Genomic DNA, 17,126 nt, shown 5'->3' on the forward strand with positions numbered 1-17,126 from the left:
TGTGAAAGTTTTCAATATTATATTGCACCACCCCCAAAATTAGGTGATGTCAAATATACGTATTTGCATCTTGGAAATGGCCGTGCTGATAAACTGCATAGGGTCAAGTTTCTTAATTAGGATGGTAGAGAAGCACAGCAACTTAAGTCAATAAGGTGGTTTTGTTTAAAAGTGGGGGAAAGGAGTAAAAATAGAACAAGAAACTTGCAAAGCAACAGTGCTTATTTCCTGTTTGGGCTAAGAAGCTGTGTTATATTCGGTTTTGCTCTTCTGATGTTAGAGGAAATTCAAACATCCTTGTGGGGGCCCTAGACACTGGGCTTACTGGATTAGGTCAGCCTTACTCAGGGCACGTGGGTAATGATCTGCTCCAGATGATCCAGTTCACATGCTTCAGTCGTACTTACATCTATAACTGAAAAATAAAATGTATCTCCATCCAATGGGGGAAGATGTTTCCATATACAAAGCACATGTTTATAGCAGAAAGGCTAAGAAACACATCTCCCTAGCAAAACAAACTCAAAAAAGTACACCGTGACACGCTCAAGAATCATAAAGTTTACTGTTTCTTTTCCATCATTTGGCACATGTCCAAGGCACATTAGAAAATTAAAAATCATAAATTACTTTGTAGAAAAATAATCAGCCCCTCCCTTCTGTACATAACGCAAGTGTTTCCAAGAATGTGCACAGAACCATTTCCCTATTACAAAGTTGTTTGAAAATGTACTCTGGACAAACCCATGTTTGCAGCTCTAGACCAATTGGTAACAAAAAAATAAGAGTATAAGCTATAGAAATTTATAAAAAGGAATAAATGGCAATAAATTCTAATTTAAGGTAACTTTGACCTGGTTTGTGCTGTAAGTTTTGAATCTGAATCAAAAGACTAAGAAAAGGTGTGCCAAGTCTACTGTCTAGTTCAGGAACCATCCATCAGGTGTGACATTTAAGGGAGGCTCTTAACGGAAAGGGATTTTTCCAGAGACACTGCTACAGGTGTATAAGTGCAGTGATCAATTATCTGTACTTAATTTTTTAGAAGAAAAATTATACCCAACTTTCCCCACATACATAGTGCAGAACATGTCATATGTGTCCTTTCAACTAAAATGAGCATTAAAATGGCATTTAGGCATCTTTGGGTTCAAGTGTTGCTTGCAAAGGGACATTTTTCAGGTCCTATTTCCTTCATTCCAACGCAACATTTCTGCCCAGCCTCCACGGTACCATGAAACCTAAATTGCTTTCCTTCAGCTTATCGCAGAGGGAGGAATCCTTTTAGCTGTGGTTTGCAAGTTTTTACACATCCCAGAGGTCTAGCACCTTTCAGTAGAAGGAGGTCAGAATCTGGTGATGAAACCTCTCACTGTAACCAAGGAACCCTAATACATAAGAAGAAGCGTCTTAAGGATCTGGACACTACTGGAATTTTTGTCTTTTCCTTTTCAAGTGTATCCATTACCTTTGAAGATGAAAGAGATAGTGATTGATAGCTTTTTGTTGTTGCATTCTTTCCATCAGCCACAGAAAAGCTTTCAGGACCTTTCTGCTTTTCTCTCAAGACAAACAGTAAGTTCATTTAGTTCTAAGCTGTACTCATGCTTGGCATCTTCTTGTTGAGGGCTCACTTCTTGGCAGTAGATAATTCCTTACTACTGTTAACATTGGGAAATGCTAGCCTCTTGGGGAGTGGACAGGTTGCCAGTAGTCTCTGGGCCCTTGGGTACAACCGCATCATTGACTGCGTGTCTACGGAGCATTCGCCTTTGTCCGGGAGCAGTTTGTCTCGGTCCAGGCCTCTCCGGCTGACCATCGTTTCCTTTGTCAGCCGTCTGAGAGCTGCTCTGGTCTGGCAGGTTATTCTGCTTCCGAGTGACTCTTTGCCTCCCTGGCTAAAGAAAAGGTATGATTCAAACAGTTCACATTTGTGCTATACTTGAAACAACCCACACAATAACAGCTACCCTTGAGTGCTTCTATGTGCCATCCAATGTGCTCAGTACTTTCCAGGCATAATTTCAACTCTTAACATCCCTGCAGTGAAAGTATGACATTTGCGCACTCCATGTATCAGACACAGTGTAAACGCTTTACATGTTTTCACATTTAATCTTTACAACTCTAACAAGTGTGTACTATTGTTATCCCCATTTTACATACAGCTGAGGAAACAGGATCAGCAAAAGTTAAGCAATCTGCCTTAAGTCCCCCAGCTATCAAGGGAAAAGCTAACACTTGATTGAACCCAGGCAGATTTCAAAGTTTGCAGGTTTCCCAGCCAGCAGCAGGTCTATTAGCAAAGCCATGGAAGATTAACTATGAAATCAAAATTAGTCATCTTAATAAAAATCACTAATTCTCTAAAAGATTTAGAACGTCAGAATATTTGTTCCAACAAGCCTATGCCACACATACTATAAATTCTATTTCTCATAAATAAGGCATATATTGGCAAGCAGCAATAAGAAAAGCCATGTTTCAGCACGGTCCTACTGTATAGCACAGGGAACTATACTCAATATCTTGTAATAAACTATAGTGGAAAAAATGTGAAAAAGAATATGTAACTGAATCACTTTGCTGTACACTAGAAACTAACACAACAGTGTAAATCAGCTATACTTCAATTTAAAAAAAAGCAAAGCCAAGCCATGTTTTCTGAGAAGAGCCACCTAAAAACACCAAAGAATGTAAAGCAGGCTTCTTTTTACAATGAGAATTAAATAGTGCTATAGGAAGATGGCCACATACAGAATTGTCTATACGAGCAACTTTATACCATACTTGAAGTTTTTTACCCATCTATATACAAATGTGTTTTCTTCCTTGCATTAGTGATAAACACATTAGTGAATTTGCTTCCATAGTAAAATGTGAGATAGTTCATCTAGTATGCACACTGTAAACAGCATCTTTCCATGCATTACAACTATTTCCCACTTTTTCTTCACTTTCCTTTCTCAGCTCAGAAACGCATTATTAAATATAACAATAAATGACCATGCCACTAAGGAACTCATTTTAATTGTTAGTAACTCTTATCAGTGAAGGGAATAATGAAATGAGAAATGTGTTTACCATGGATTAGTTTTGAAAAATTCAGGCTTGAAAAAGTAAGATTATAAGCCAGTGTTTAATAACTCACCTCATGCAAAGAATCTGCAGCAAAATTAGGGACACTTCTATCTCTTGCCATAATCTCCCTTGAGGTCCTTCCCCTGAAACCCAAAACAAACTAAAATAAACGTTCGGGATAGTGGTGCAAAATACTCTGGTTGGCCACGAGGCGGCAGCATTTGATGAGTGGAGATTTATTTATAACCCATTAAAGCTGCATATAACCTGCTTGAGTTGTAAGTAAAGCTAAGGTCAAAAGCACAGAAATCAACTCGAATCTTATACTCACTTAAACTGACCAACTGAGTGGACAAAGTAAAACTGTCTTGTAAAAGGTTCATCTGGTAGATCATACATTTTGGAGTTCCCTGTAGATAAAAGGATAAACATCTGAAAACTTCCAAACTAGCTTAAGAATTGTTTAAAAATTATAGCACAGATGCAAACTTTCAACTTTCTTTTTGTTAAAGTTTAACAAAATTTAGGAAATTAAGCACTGCATTTGATTACAGAAACGTATTAGTAGATACCTATTTTTTACTGTGTGAACCCCCATGAAACAACGATAAATCCTTAACACACTGATACTCCCCAGGCACAGCCAACTAGGGTGAGACAGCCTCAGGATTATCCAGATATGTGAATGGGCTTATTCACATGACTGCATTGCAAACTACAATTGCAATTTTTTTAAAAAGTTGAACAAGGACCCCATCTAAACTGTAACAACTTTTTAAAAAAGAGGAAAATACTTCAGCCCCACCCCGTTTCGCAGCTGCTGTTCTAATGACCATCTACCTCTGCACACCTGCAGATTAAAAAAGTAGTCTTTAAAGGTAGCATTTACCCCAGATGTCCAGGAAGTGCTGAGAAAAAGGCCTGGATTCAGAACATGAGACATGAAAGAAACTACCAGAGGTGGTCCCTCCTCCCTGGTTGGCGAGTGGAGGCCTGACCTTCAGGGTAATGCCCAGAGTGTCCATCTTACCTCTTTAGGGAGCATCACAATCAAGCAGAAAGCCAGTATCCAAACAATGGAGGAAAAAGGATACTACATACATTTCTGGATGAAATGTATGTTACAGGACGGATGAAACAGGATATAGCATACATTTCTTTGGTGCCTGTATCCCACCCCCAGTCATGATTATGTTTTACATTTACAATTAAGTGAAAACCAGCAACCAACCACTCATGAACTTCCAAATAAACCCAAGTTGAGAATTACAGAAAGGATGTGAGTTCTTACATTTTTTCCTGATCTTGACAGTAACATACTCGTCGTGGTCTGTTTCTCCAACATCATCTAACGTGGCCACGCAGCTTGGTACTACCTGAAGCAACTCCATTATTTTTGAATTCTACAGTGTGAAAGGGAAAAGGTAACAGTAACGTTTTTTATGCTTTCTTAGCAGGTTATTGTCTGTTTTTTATCTAAATGTCAGTGTTGGCATGGCTGGGCAGAAAAGCTAAGAAGCAGCTACAGACAAAACTTTGAGGCCATAAAGCCTAGTGGTGGAGAACAGCACTGCATTTGCAGGCTGGCTCTGCCCTCTACTAGGTGGTACTCTGGGCCCGTGTTTCACTGCTCTGTGCAACTGGGTTGACAAGAATAGGATCTATTATTATAGAGTTATCATGAGGTTATCAAGCGCCCAGCACATAGTAAGTGCTCAAAAAAAGATAGTCATCATTTGAGAAAGTGCTAAATTGAAAGTATAAAATTTTTCAATTCTGTTAAGAAACACAATTGAAAATTAGAAATTAATATACTAAGCCTATAAGTAGGTTGGATTTATGGTGACTTTAATATGTCAGTGGTGTCATTTAACAGCCTAGTAGTTGTCTACCTGAGTAGGAAACTAGATAAAGATTCAACATGAAAAGAGGAACAGTAAAGAGGTCCCTCCTTTAGTCTCCTCCTATTTCCTCACCATTTCTCCATGGCGCACGTCCACGCACTGGGAGGGTGGTAAACCGCGCATCACACTTCTCCTTACAGAACTCAAGGTTTGTTCACTAACTGCACACACTCCCTCCCTCGTGCTGCTAGGACCACAGGCGTATTCCCAGTGCAGGGAGGGTGAGACCAGGATGCTGTGTCAACCTGCTCCTTCCCCACGAGTACCTAACTGCTGAACTGTGTGCCAGAGGCGCCGAGGCCTGTGGTGGGTAGGGGGCACCTCTACCCAGGCCTTTGAAAACTACCCCAGCAGGCCGCCTCTGATCAGGTGACCAAGGACCAGGGATGCAGCCACACTCACAGACTTCCAGCACACCTACTCAGCCTGGCACGGCAAGTCAGAGGTCTGGCTACTGCTCTTTCAGATCTGGTTTAAACACAGGGGATCCCCGTGAGCTGTAAGGGAGCCTGGGACGCCCTCAGCAATGAAGCGCTCCCACCTACCTGTTCAGCACAGTCTATAGCTGTGCACTGCCTCTTGTTCAAGACCTGAACTGATGCTCCATGAAGCAGAAGCAGCTCCACCACGAAGACGTGCTTTTCTATCACAGCCTCGTGCAGTGCTGTGTTGCCCTTGTTGTTAGAAGCATTAATGGAGGCCCCATGCTAGAAAGAGAAACGGCACAATCAGAAAGAATGGTGCATCGATGTGGTACCTATATGCGTGTGCCCTGTAACATTCTTTCAACTTTTCTGTATGTCGGAAATGTGTTTAAGATGTTAGGAGTAAGAGTAATACTGAGGAGAAAAGATTTATGTACAAAGATATTCATGGCAGCATTTATCATTATAACAGGAAAAAAAATAAAAGTCACCTAAATGTATTGAGCAGAAACAGTTAAAAAAAAAAAAGACCATGGTACATCCATAATTATGCAACCACTAAAAACTGAGGTTTTAGTAAACAGTTTTCGGACTTCTCTGGTGGTCCAGTGGTTAAGAATCCGCCTGTCAATGCAGGGGACACAGGTTCGAGCCCTGGTCCAGGAAGATCCCACATGCCGCGGAGCAACTAAGCCCGTGCACCACAACTACTGAGCCTGTGCTCTAGAGTCCACGAGCCATAACTACTGGGCCCACGTGCCACAACTACTGAAGCCCGCTCGCCTAGAGCCAGTGCTCCGCAACAAGAGAAGCCACCGTAATGAGAAACCCGCACACCGCAATGAAGAGTAGCCCCCGCTCGCTGCAAATAGAGAAAGCCCGCGTGCAGCAACGAAGACCCAACGCAGCCAAAAATAAATAAATAAATAATAAAACTAAATTAATTATAAAAATAAAATAAACAGTTTTCTATGTTAAGTTAAAACAAGCAAGATAGAAAACAATACTGATCTAAACTATGCACATTTTTAAAAAGTCACCAAAGTTAGTTGCCTTTCAGAAACAGGGTTATGGAAAAGTTGGGTTTTTCCCTACTTTTAAAAATTCTTCCTTCTACAGTCAACACATATACCCTTTATCAAGAGAGGAAAAAAGGAGCAGTGACATAAAAGGACATTCAGCTCACACTGCGGGTAACAATTCAACTGACCTGGTTACATGAGGCAAGATCCAAACCCTCAGCAAAACGGCGTCTCAGTCCTTAACTCTGCATCCCTGATGCAGCGCGGATGCTGAGACCCCATTATTGCAAAGCTCCCCACCCCAGGGCCAGCTTAAAGCAAAAGCCAAGCGGCCTCCCTCTCCCGCCCCTCCCCGGTGCACTGCCAGAGGCTCGCCGCGTGGCGGTATGCCCATCACCAAGCTGTGTCAGCAGCTCCTGGGCTGGGGGTGAGGGGGTCCTTACCTGCAGCAACAGTGCCGCAACTTCGTGGTGGCCTCTGGAACAGGCATAAAGGAGGGGCGTGTTTCCACTTATATCCTTTTTATTGGGTTTTGCATTAGAATCTAGTAGACATTTCACCACCTAGGCCAGAGAAGAAAAGTGTTCAACTTTAATTAAAATTTGCAGGGAGAGATCCTCTAACTTGCTATTCCTTTGACTTTTCTGTAAGCTTATCTAGAAGACTCTTAGATCCATGTCTGACCCTCAGGAGAAAGCAGACCAGTGAAGGGGGAGGGATTAACATTTGCTGAGGGTCTTGTGTGTGTGGAGGCGGTGTACTAGGCACGCATGTTTTTCATTTAATCATTCCGTCTCCTCTGTGGAGAGCTGTAATTATTACTCCAGTTTCACATGTTAGAAAACTAATGCTAGGCATTACCTGAAATATGATTCCTAGCTTTAAAAACCTTACAGTGGAACTAATAAGGAAAAATGAAAAAATAAATAGATATTGAACTGTTTGGCACAGATGACCAACACCCAAGAGTCAGAGAGAGACAGCTCCCGGCTGGGGTGAGAAGCAGAATGACAGCCTCTGTGCTGCCAGACGTGAATGCCAGTGGGAGGGGGGTTGGCTCCACCCCCAGAAGCCCCAGGGTTCTGTGTTCTGTTGCTGAGTGGTCCTACCGTGTGCATCTCAGAATCTCGGCGCTGGGAGGAAGGAAATGGGCCTGTCCTCTGGGCCAGCAAGCAAACCCTTCCCTTGGCAGCACTCCTGCCAACTGAGGTTCTAACCCTATACACGCTGCCCAAGAGCCAGGACCCATACCTGGAAGTGGCCCTTCTGGCAGGCCAGGTGGAGTGGGACAGCCTGCTTTGCGTCTCTGGCCCCCACACTGGCACCGTGCTTCACGAGGAGGAGGATGAGGTCCGCCCGACCATGCAGGGCAGCAACGTGCAGTGGGGAGGAACCATCCTGGTTGGTCACATTCACACCAAGCCCACTGGCAGGAATCTTTGCCAGCTTCTAATAAGTGCAGAATGTGGAAACGGAAATGTTGTTAGTATTTAAGGAAGCCGGCTGAAGGAGCCAAAGCCATCCGTCCCTTACAGCCCCTCTGTAAAATTTGGAATCACAGCGGCATCCTGAATCGGGTTGCCCACAGGTGAATTACTACTTTAGAAAGGTATGATACATCAAAGGATTAACTTCCGTTTTCAAGAAAGCAAGCCCGCTACGATGATACCGTTTTATGCCATGGCAATTGAACGGGGAAGGCAAAGTCTGTTTGACAGATGGTGCTGGAACAACTGGATATCTACATATGGGAAAACTGCCCATCAACCCTTACCTCACACCAAACACAAACACTAAAATGCATCACAGACCTAAATGTAAAAGCTACAGCTATTAAACTTCTTGAAGTAAACACAAAAGAAAATCTTTGCAACATTGGGATAAGCAAAGATTTCTTAGATAAGACACAAAAAGCAAAAGCCATAAAAAAAGTTTGATAAACTGACTTAATAAAAATGTTTAATGTTTGCTCTTTGCATGAGGCAAGTAAGAAAATGAAAAGGCAAGTCATAGAAGGGGAGAAAAATGTTTGCAAATATGTGTATCTGACAAAGGACTTGTACCAACCAGAATTTAAAAGCAAAACAAAACAAACTCTTACAACTCAACAAGACAATCCAACTTTAAAAAAAAAAACAGGCAAAAGAAAAAAAAAATACTTCACTCTGTATGACAGACTCTAGGTCCATCCACCTCACTACAAATATCTCAATTTCGTATCTTTTTATGGCTGAGTAATATTCCATTGTATATATGTGCCACATCTTCTTTATCCATTCATCTGTCGATGGACACTTAGGTTGTTTCCATGTCCTGGCTATTGTAAATAGAGCTGCAATGAACATTGTGGTACATGACTCTTTTTGAATTATGGTTTTCTCAGGGTATATGCCCAGTAGTGGGATTGCTGGGTCGCATAGTAGTTCTATTTTTAGTTTTTTAGGGAACCTCCATACTGTTCTCCATAGTGGCTGTATCAATTTACATTCCCACCAACAGTGCAAGAGTGTTCCCTTTTCTCCACACCCTCTCCAGCATTTATTGTTTGTAGATTTTTTGATGATGGCCATTCTGACCGGTGTGAGATGATATCTCATTGTAGTTTTGATTTGCATTTCTCTAATGATTAATGATGTTGAGTGAAGTAAGTCAGAAAGAAAAAAACAAATACCGTATGCTAACACATATACATGGAATCTAAGAAAAAAAAAAAAGGTCATGAAGAACCTAGGGGTAAGACAGGACTAAAGACACACACCTACTAGAGAATGGACTTAAGGATATGGGGAGGGAGAAGGGTAAGTTGTGACAATATAAGAGAGTGGCATGGACATATATACACTACCAAACGTAAAACAGATAGCTAGTGGGAAGCAGCCGCATAGCACAAGGAGATCAGCTCGGTGGCTTGTGACCACCTAGAGGGGTGGGATAGGGAGGGTGGGAGGGAGGGAGACGCAAGAGGGAAGAGATATGGGAACATATGTATATGTATAACCGATTCACTTTGTTATAAAGCAGAAACTAACACACCATTGTAAAGCAATTATACTCCAATAAAGATGTTAAAAAAAAAAATAGGCAAAAGATTTGAAAAGACTTCACAAAAGAAGACAGTTGAATGGTCGGTCAATGAGCACATAAAATAACATCTTTAGTTTTCAGGGAAATGCAAATCAGAATCAGGAATCACAAAACCAAAGGGTCAGAAAGCAGATCAGTGATGGTCAGGGGATGGAACATGGGATGGGGCAAACTTCAAAGGGGCAGGAAAGAATATTTTGGGTGATAGAGATAGTCTATATTTTGACTGTGCTGGTGGTTACACATTCGTTTGTCAAACCCCAGAAAACTGTTTGCTACTTCTCTCTGAAGTTCACCTTCATTTTTATCATGGAACTTCCTTTTTATTCACAATGGTTTTAAAACCAATCATGAGGATATAAGAACAATCCATCAGTAATTAAAAGGGCAAACAAAACAAACCAATAGAACTAAAAACAGACATTAAATTGTGATGTTGAATCATATATTTGATAGTGGAATTAATGTCAATGTTTTCTGTGATTGATCAAGGATTAAAACTTGGGTTATTGGGGCTTCCCTGGTGGCACAGTGGTTGAGAATCTGCCTGCCAATGCAGGGCACACGGGTTTGAGCCCTGGTCTGGGAAGATCCCACATGCCGCGGAGCAACTAGGCCCGTGAGCCACAACTACTGAGCCTGTGCGTCTGGAGCCTGAGCTCCGCAACAAGAGAGGCCGCGATAGTGAGAGGCCCGCGCACCGCGATGAAGAGTGGCCCCCACTTGCCGCAACTAGAGAAAGCCCTCGCACAGAAACGAAGACCCAACACAGCCATAAATAAATAAATAAATAAATAAATAAATAAAAAATAAATAAAGGAGGGGCAAGATGGCGGAAGAGTAAGACGCGGAGATCACCTTCCTTCCCACAGATACAGTAGAAATACATCTACACGTGGAACTGCTCCTACAGAACACCCACTGAACGCTGGAAGAAGACGTCAGACCTCCCAAAAGGCAAGAAAATCCCCACGTACTTGGGTAGGGCAAAAGAAAAAAGAAATAACAGAGACAAAAGAATAGGGACGGGACCTGCACCAGTGGGAGGGAGCTGTGAAGGAGGAAAGGTTTCCACACACTAGGAAGCCCCTTCGCGGGCAGAGACTGCGGGTAGCAGAGGGGGGAAGCTTCGGAGCCACGGAGGAGAGTGCAGCCACAGGGGTGCGGAGGGCAAAGCGGAGAGATTCCCGCACGGAGGATCGGTGCCGAGCAGCACTCACCAGCCCGAGAGGCTTGTCTGCTCAGCCGCTGGGGCGGGCGGGGGCTGTGAGCTGGGGCTCGGGCTTCGGTGCTAGCCGGGAGGGAGTCCGGGAAAAAGACTGCAGCTGCCAAAGAGGCAAGAGACTTTTTCTTGCCTCTTTGTTTCGCGGTGCGCAAGGAGAAGGGATTCAGAGGGCCGCTTAAACAAACTCCAGAGACCTGCGCGAGCCGCGGCTATCAGCGCGGACCCCAGAGGCGGGTGCGAGCCACGGCTATCAGCGCGGACCCCAGAGGCGGGCGCGAGCCGCGGTTATCAGCGCGGACCCCAGAGACGGGCATGAGACGCTAAGGCTGCTGCTGCCGCCACCAAAAAGCCTGTGTGCGAGCACAGGTCACTCTCCACACCGTCCCTCCCGGGAGCCAGTGCAGCCCACCACGGCCAGGCTCCCATGATCCGGGGACAACTTCCCTGGGAGAGCGCACGGCGCGCCTCAGGCTGCTGCAACGTCACGCCGGCTTCTGCTGCCGCAGGCTCGCCCCGCCTCCGCCGTACCGCTCCCTCCCCCCGGCCTGACTGAGCCAGAGCCCCCGAATCAGCTGCTCCTTTAACCCCGTTCTGTCTGGGCGGGGAACAGACGCCCTCAGGCGACCTACATGCAGAGGCGGATCCAAATCCAAAGCTGAACCCCGGGAGCTGTACGAACAAAGAAGAGAAAGGGAAATCTCTCCCAGCAGCCTCAGAAGCAGCGGATTAAACCTCCACAAACAACTTGATGTGCCTGCATCTGTTGAATACCTGAATAGACAACGAATCATCCCAAATTTAGGAGGTGGACTTTGGGAGCAGAATATATTAATTTTTCCCCTTTTCCTTTTTTTGTGAGTGTATATGTGTATGCTTCTGGGTGAGATTTTGTCTGTATAGCTTTGCTCTCACCGTTAGTCCTAGGGTTAGGTCCGTCCGTTTTTTTTTTTTTTTTTTTTTAACTTTTCCCTAATAAATGTTTTCTTAATAATTTTTTCATTTTCTGTTTTTAAAAAATTTAAAAAAATTTTTTTTAAATAAGTTTTTTCATATTTTTTATTTTAAAAAATTAAATTTTTTCTTAATAAATTTTTTCTTAATAATTTTTTTCTTATTTTTTATTATAAAAAATTAATAAATCTATTTTAAAAAATTAAAAAAAATTTTTTTCTTAATAAATTTATTCTTAATAATTTTTTTCTTATTTTTTATTATAATAGCTTTACTTTATTTTATTTTATCCTCTTTCTTTCTTTCTTTCTATTTTTTCTCCCTTTTATTCTGAGCCGTGTGGATGAAAGGCTCTTGGTGCTCCAGCCAGGCATCAGGGCTGTGCCTCTGAGGTGGGAGAGCCAACTTAAGGACACTGGTCCACAAGAGACCTCCCAGCTCCACATAATACCAAACGGCGAAAATCTCTCAGAGCTCTCCATCTCAACATCAAGACCCAGCTTCACTCAACGACCAGCAAGCTACAGTGCTGGACACCCTATGCCAAACAACTAGCAAGACAGGAACACAGCCCCATCCATTAACAGAGAGGCTGCCTAAAATCATAATAAGGCCACAGACACCCCAAAACACACCACCAGACGTGGACGTGCCCACCAGAAAGACAAGATCCAGCCTCATCCACCAGAACACAGGCACTAGTTCCCTCCACCAGGAAACCTACACAACCCACTGAACCAACCTTAGCCACTGGGGACAGATACCAAAAACAACGGGAACTACGAACCTGCAGCCTGTGAAAAGGAGACCCCAAACACAGTAAGATAAGCAAAATGAGAAGACAGAAAAACACACAGCAGATGAAGGAGCAGGGTCAAAACACACCAGACCTAACAAATGAAGAGGAAATAGGTAGTCTACTTGAAAAAGAATTCAGAATAATGATAGTAAGGATGATCCAAAATCTTGGAAATAGAATAGACAAAATGCAAGAAACATTTAACAAGGACGTAGAAGAACTAAAGAGGAACCAAGCAACGATGAAAAGCACAATAAATGAAATTAAAAATACTCTAGATGGGATCAATAGCAGAATAACTGAGGAAGAAGAATGGATAAGTGACCTGGAAGATAAAATGGTGGAAATAACTACTGCAGAGCAGAATAAAGAAAAAAGAATGAAAAGAACTGAGGACAGTCTCAGAGACCTCTGGGACAACATTAAACGCACCAACATTCGAATTATAGGGGTCCCAGAAGAAGAAGAGAAAAAGAAAGGGACTGAGAAAATATTTGAAGAGATTATAGTTGAAAACTTCCCTAATATGGGAAAGGAAATAGTTAATCAAGTCCTGGAAGCACAGAGAGTCCCATACAGGATAAATCCAAGGAGAAACACACCAAGACACATATTAATCAAACTATCAAAAATTAAATATAAAGAAAACAAATTAAAAGCAGCAAGGGAAAAACAACAAATAACACACAAGGGCATCCCCATAAGGTTAACAGCTGATCTTTCAGCAGAAACTCTGCAAGCCAGAAGGGAGTGGCAGGATATACTTAAAGTGATGAAGGAGAAAAACCTACAACCAAGGTTACTCTACCCAGCAAGGATCTCATTCAGATTTGATGGAGAAATTAAAACCTTTACAGACAAGCAAAAGCTGAGAGAGTTCAGCACCACCAAACCAGCTTTACAACAAATGCTAAAGGAACTTCTCTAGGCAAGAAACACAAGAGAAGGAAAACACCTACAATAACAAACCCAAAACATTTAAGAAAATAGGAATAGGAACATACATATCGATAATTACCTTAAATGTAAATGGATTAAATGCTCCCACCAAAAGACACAGACTGGCTGAATGGATACAAAAACAAGACCCATATATATGCTGTCTACAAGAGACCCACTTCAGACCTAGAGACACATACAGACTGAAAGTGAGGGGATGGAAAAAGATATTCCATGCAAATGGAAATCAAAAGAAAGCTGGAGTAGCAATGCTCATATCAGACAAAATAGACTTTAAAATAAAGACTATTACAAGAGACAAAGAAGGACACTATATAATGATCAAGGGATCGATCCAAGAGGAAGGTATAACAATTGTAAATATTTATGCACCCAACATAGGAGCACCTCAATACATAAGGCAAATACTAACAGCCATAAAAGGGGAAATCGACAGTAACACAATCATAGTAGGGGACTTTAACACCCCACTTTCACCAATGGACAGATCATCCAAAATGAAAATAAATAAGGAAACACAAGCTTTAAATGATACATTAAACAAGATGGACTTAATTGATATTTATAGGACATTCCACCCAAAAACAACAGAATACACATTTTTCTCAAGTGCTCATGGAACATTCTCCAGGATAGATCATATCTTGGGTCACAAATCAAGCCTTGGTAAATTTAAAAAAATTGAAATCGTATCAAGTATCTTTTCCGACCACAACGCTATGAGACTAGATATCAATTACAGGAAAAGATCTGTAAAAAATACAAACACATGGAGGCTACACAATACACTACTTAATAACGAAGTGATCACTGAAGAAATCAAAGGGGAAATCAAAAAATACCTAGAAACAAATGACAATGGAGACACGATGACCCAAAACCTATGGGATGCAGCAAAAGCAGTTCTCAGAGGGAAGTTTATAGCAATACAAGCCTACATCAAGAAACAGGAAACATCTCGAATAAACAACCTAACCTTGCACCTAAAGCAATTAGAGAAAGAAGAACAAAAAAACCCCAAAGCTAGCAGAAGGAAAGAAATCATAAAGATCAGATCAGAAATAAATGAAAAAGAAATGAAGGAAACAATAGCAAAAATCAATGAAACTAAAAGCTGGTTCTTTGAGAAGATAAACAAAATTGATAAACCATTAGCCAGACTCATCAAGAGAAAAAGAGAGAAGACTCAAATCAATAGAATTAGAAATGAAAAAGGAGAAGTAACCACTGACACTGCAGAAATACAAAGGATCATGAGAGATTACTACAAGCAACTCTATGCCAATAAAATGGACAACCTGGAAGAAATGGACAGATTCTTAGAAATGCACAACCTGCCGAGACTGAACCAGGAAGAAATAGAAAATATGAACAGACCAATCACAAGCACTGAAATTGAAACTGTGATTAAAAATCTTCCAACACACAAAAGCCCAGGACCAGATGGCTTCACAGGCAAATTCTATCAAACATTTAGAGAAGAGCTAACACCTATCCTTCTCAAACTCTTCCAAAATATTGCAGAGGGAGGAACACTCCCCAACTCATTCTACGAGGCCACCATCACCCTGATACCAAAACCAGACAAAGATGTCACAAAGAAAGAAAACTACAGGCCAATATCACTGATGAACATAGATGCAAAAATCCTCAACAAAATACTAGCAAACAGAATCCAACAGCACATTAAAAGGATTATACACCATGATCAAGTGGGGTTTATTCCAGGAATGCAAGGATTCTTCAATATACGCAAATCAATCAACGTGATACACCATATTAACAAATTGAAGGAGAAAAACCATATGATCATCTCAATAGATGCAGAGAAAGCTTTTGACAAAATTCAACACCCATTTATGATAAAAGCCCTGCAGAAAGTAGGCATAGAGGGAACTTTCCTCAACACAATAAAGGCCATATATGACAAACCCACAGCCAACATTGTCCTCAATGGTGAAAAACTGAAACCATTTCCACTAAGATCAGGAACAAGACAAGGTTGCCCACTCTCACCACTATTATTCAACATAGTTTTGGAAGTGTTAGCCACAGCAATCAGAGAAGAAAAAGAAATAAAAGGAATCCAAATCGGAAAAGAAGAAGTAAAGCTGTCACTGTTTGCAAATGACATGATACTATACATAGAGAATCCTAAAGATGCTACCAGAAAACTACTAGAGCTAATCAATGAATTTGGTAAAGTAGCAGGATACAAAATTAATGCACAGAAATCTCTTGCATTCCTATATACTAATGATGAAAAATCTGAAAGTGAAATTAAGAAAACACTCCTGTTTACCATTGCAACAAAAAGAATAAAATACCTAGGAATAAACCTACCTAAGGAGACAAAAGACCTGTATGCAGAAAATTATAGGACACTGATGAAAGAAATTAAAGATGATACAAATAGATGGAGAGATATACCATGTTCTTGGATTGGAAGAATCAACATTGTGAAAATGACTCTGCTACCCAAAGCAATCTACAGATTCAATGCAATCCCTATCAAACTACCACTGGCATTTTTCACAGAACTAGAACCAAAAATTTCACAATTTGTATGGAAACACAAAAGACCCCGAATAGCCAAAGCAATGTTGAGAACGAAAAATGGAGCTGGAGGAATCAGGCTCCCTGACTTCAGACTATATTACAAAGCTACAATAATCAAGACAGTTTGGTACTGGCACCAAAACAGAAATATAGATCAATGGAACAGGATAGAAAGCCCAGAGATAAGCCCATGCACATATGGTCACCTTATCTTTGATAAAGGAGGCAAGCATATACAGTGGAGAAAAGACAGCCTCTTCAATAAGTGGTGCTGGGAAAATTGGACAGGTACATGTAAAAGTATGAAATTAGAACACTCCCTGACACCATACACAAAAATAAACTCAAAATGGATTAAAGACCTAAGTGTAAGGCCAGACACTATCAAACTCTTAGAGGAAAACATAGGCAGAACACTCTATGACATAAATCACAGCAAGATCCTTTTTGACCCAGCTCCTAGAGAAATGGAAATAAAAACACAAATAAACAAATGGGACCTAATGAAACTTAAAAGCTTTTGCACAGCAAAGGAAACCATAAACAAGACCAAAAGACAACCCTCAGAATGGGAGAAAATATTTGCAAATGAAGCAACTGACAAAGGATTAATCTCCAAGATTTACAAGCAGCTCATGCAGCTCAATAACAAAAAAACAAACAACCCAATCCAAAAATGGGCAGAAGACCTAAATAGACATTTCTCCAAAGAAGATATACATATTGCCAACAGACACATGAAAGAATGCTCAACATCATTAATCATTAGAGAAATGCAAATCAAAACCACAATGAGGTATCATCTCACACCGGTCAGAATGGCCATCATCAAAAAATCTAGAAACAATAAATGCTGGAGAGGGTGTGGAGAAAAGGGAACACTCTTGCACTGTTGGTGGGAATGTAAATTGATACAGCCACTATGGAGAACAGTATGGAGGTTCCTTAAAAAACTAAAAATAGAACTACCATACGACCCAGCAACCCCACTACTGGGCATATACCCTGAGAAAACCATAATTCAGAAAGAGTCATGTACCAAAATATTCATTGCAGCTCTGTTTACGATAGCCAGGACATGGAAGCAACCTAGGTGTCCATCATCGGATGAATGGA

General features: G+C 41.4%; 1 protein-coding gene across 9 annotated transcripts in view; it reads right to left on the reverse strand.

Annotated features, from left to right (window-relative positions):
- Positions 1–547: 547 nt before the first annotated feature.
- The window catches only part of ANKRD27 (ankyrin repeat domain 27), a 59,381-nt gene continuing 42,802 nt past the window's right edge, over positions 548–17,126 (reverse strand). For 8 of the 9 annotated variants that reach the window (XM_061173263.1, XM_061173265.1, XM_061173267.1 and 5 more), the window contains 7 exons: positions 7,684–7,881; positions 6,876–6,995; positions 5,531–5,692; positions 4,373–4,484; positions 3,413–3,491; positions 3,152–3,224; positions 548–1,894 (listed from right to left, as the gene is read on the reverse strand). In XM_061173263.1, coding sequence (XP_061029246.1) covers positions 1,631–1,894; positions 3,152–3,224; positions 3,413–3,491; positions 4,373–4,484; positions 5,531–5,692; positions 6,876–6,995; positions 7,684–7,881 — 1,008 coding nt within the window. In that variant the 3' untranslated portion in view covers positions 548–1,630. Of the gene's footprint in view, positions 1,899–3,151; positions 3,225–3,412; positions 3,492–4,372; positions 4,485–5,530; positions 5,693–6,875; positions 6,996–7,683; positions 7,882–17,126 lie in introns of all 9 variants that reach the window. The other variant, XM_061173268.1, reaches the window with a different exon arrangement.

The sequence above is a fragment of the Eubalaena glacialis genome, chromosome 18 (genome assembly GCF_028564815.1).
Source record: "Eubalaena glacialis isolate mEubGla1 chromosome 18, mEubGla1.1.hap2.+ XY, whole genome shotgun sequence".
Taxonomy (NCBI): Eukaryota; Metazoa; Chordata; class Mammalia; order Artiodactyla; family Balaenidae; genus Eubalaena; species Eubalaena glacialis.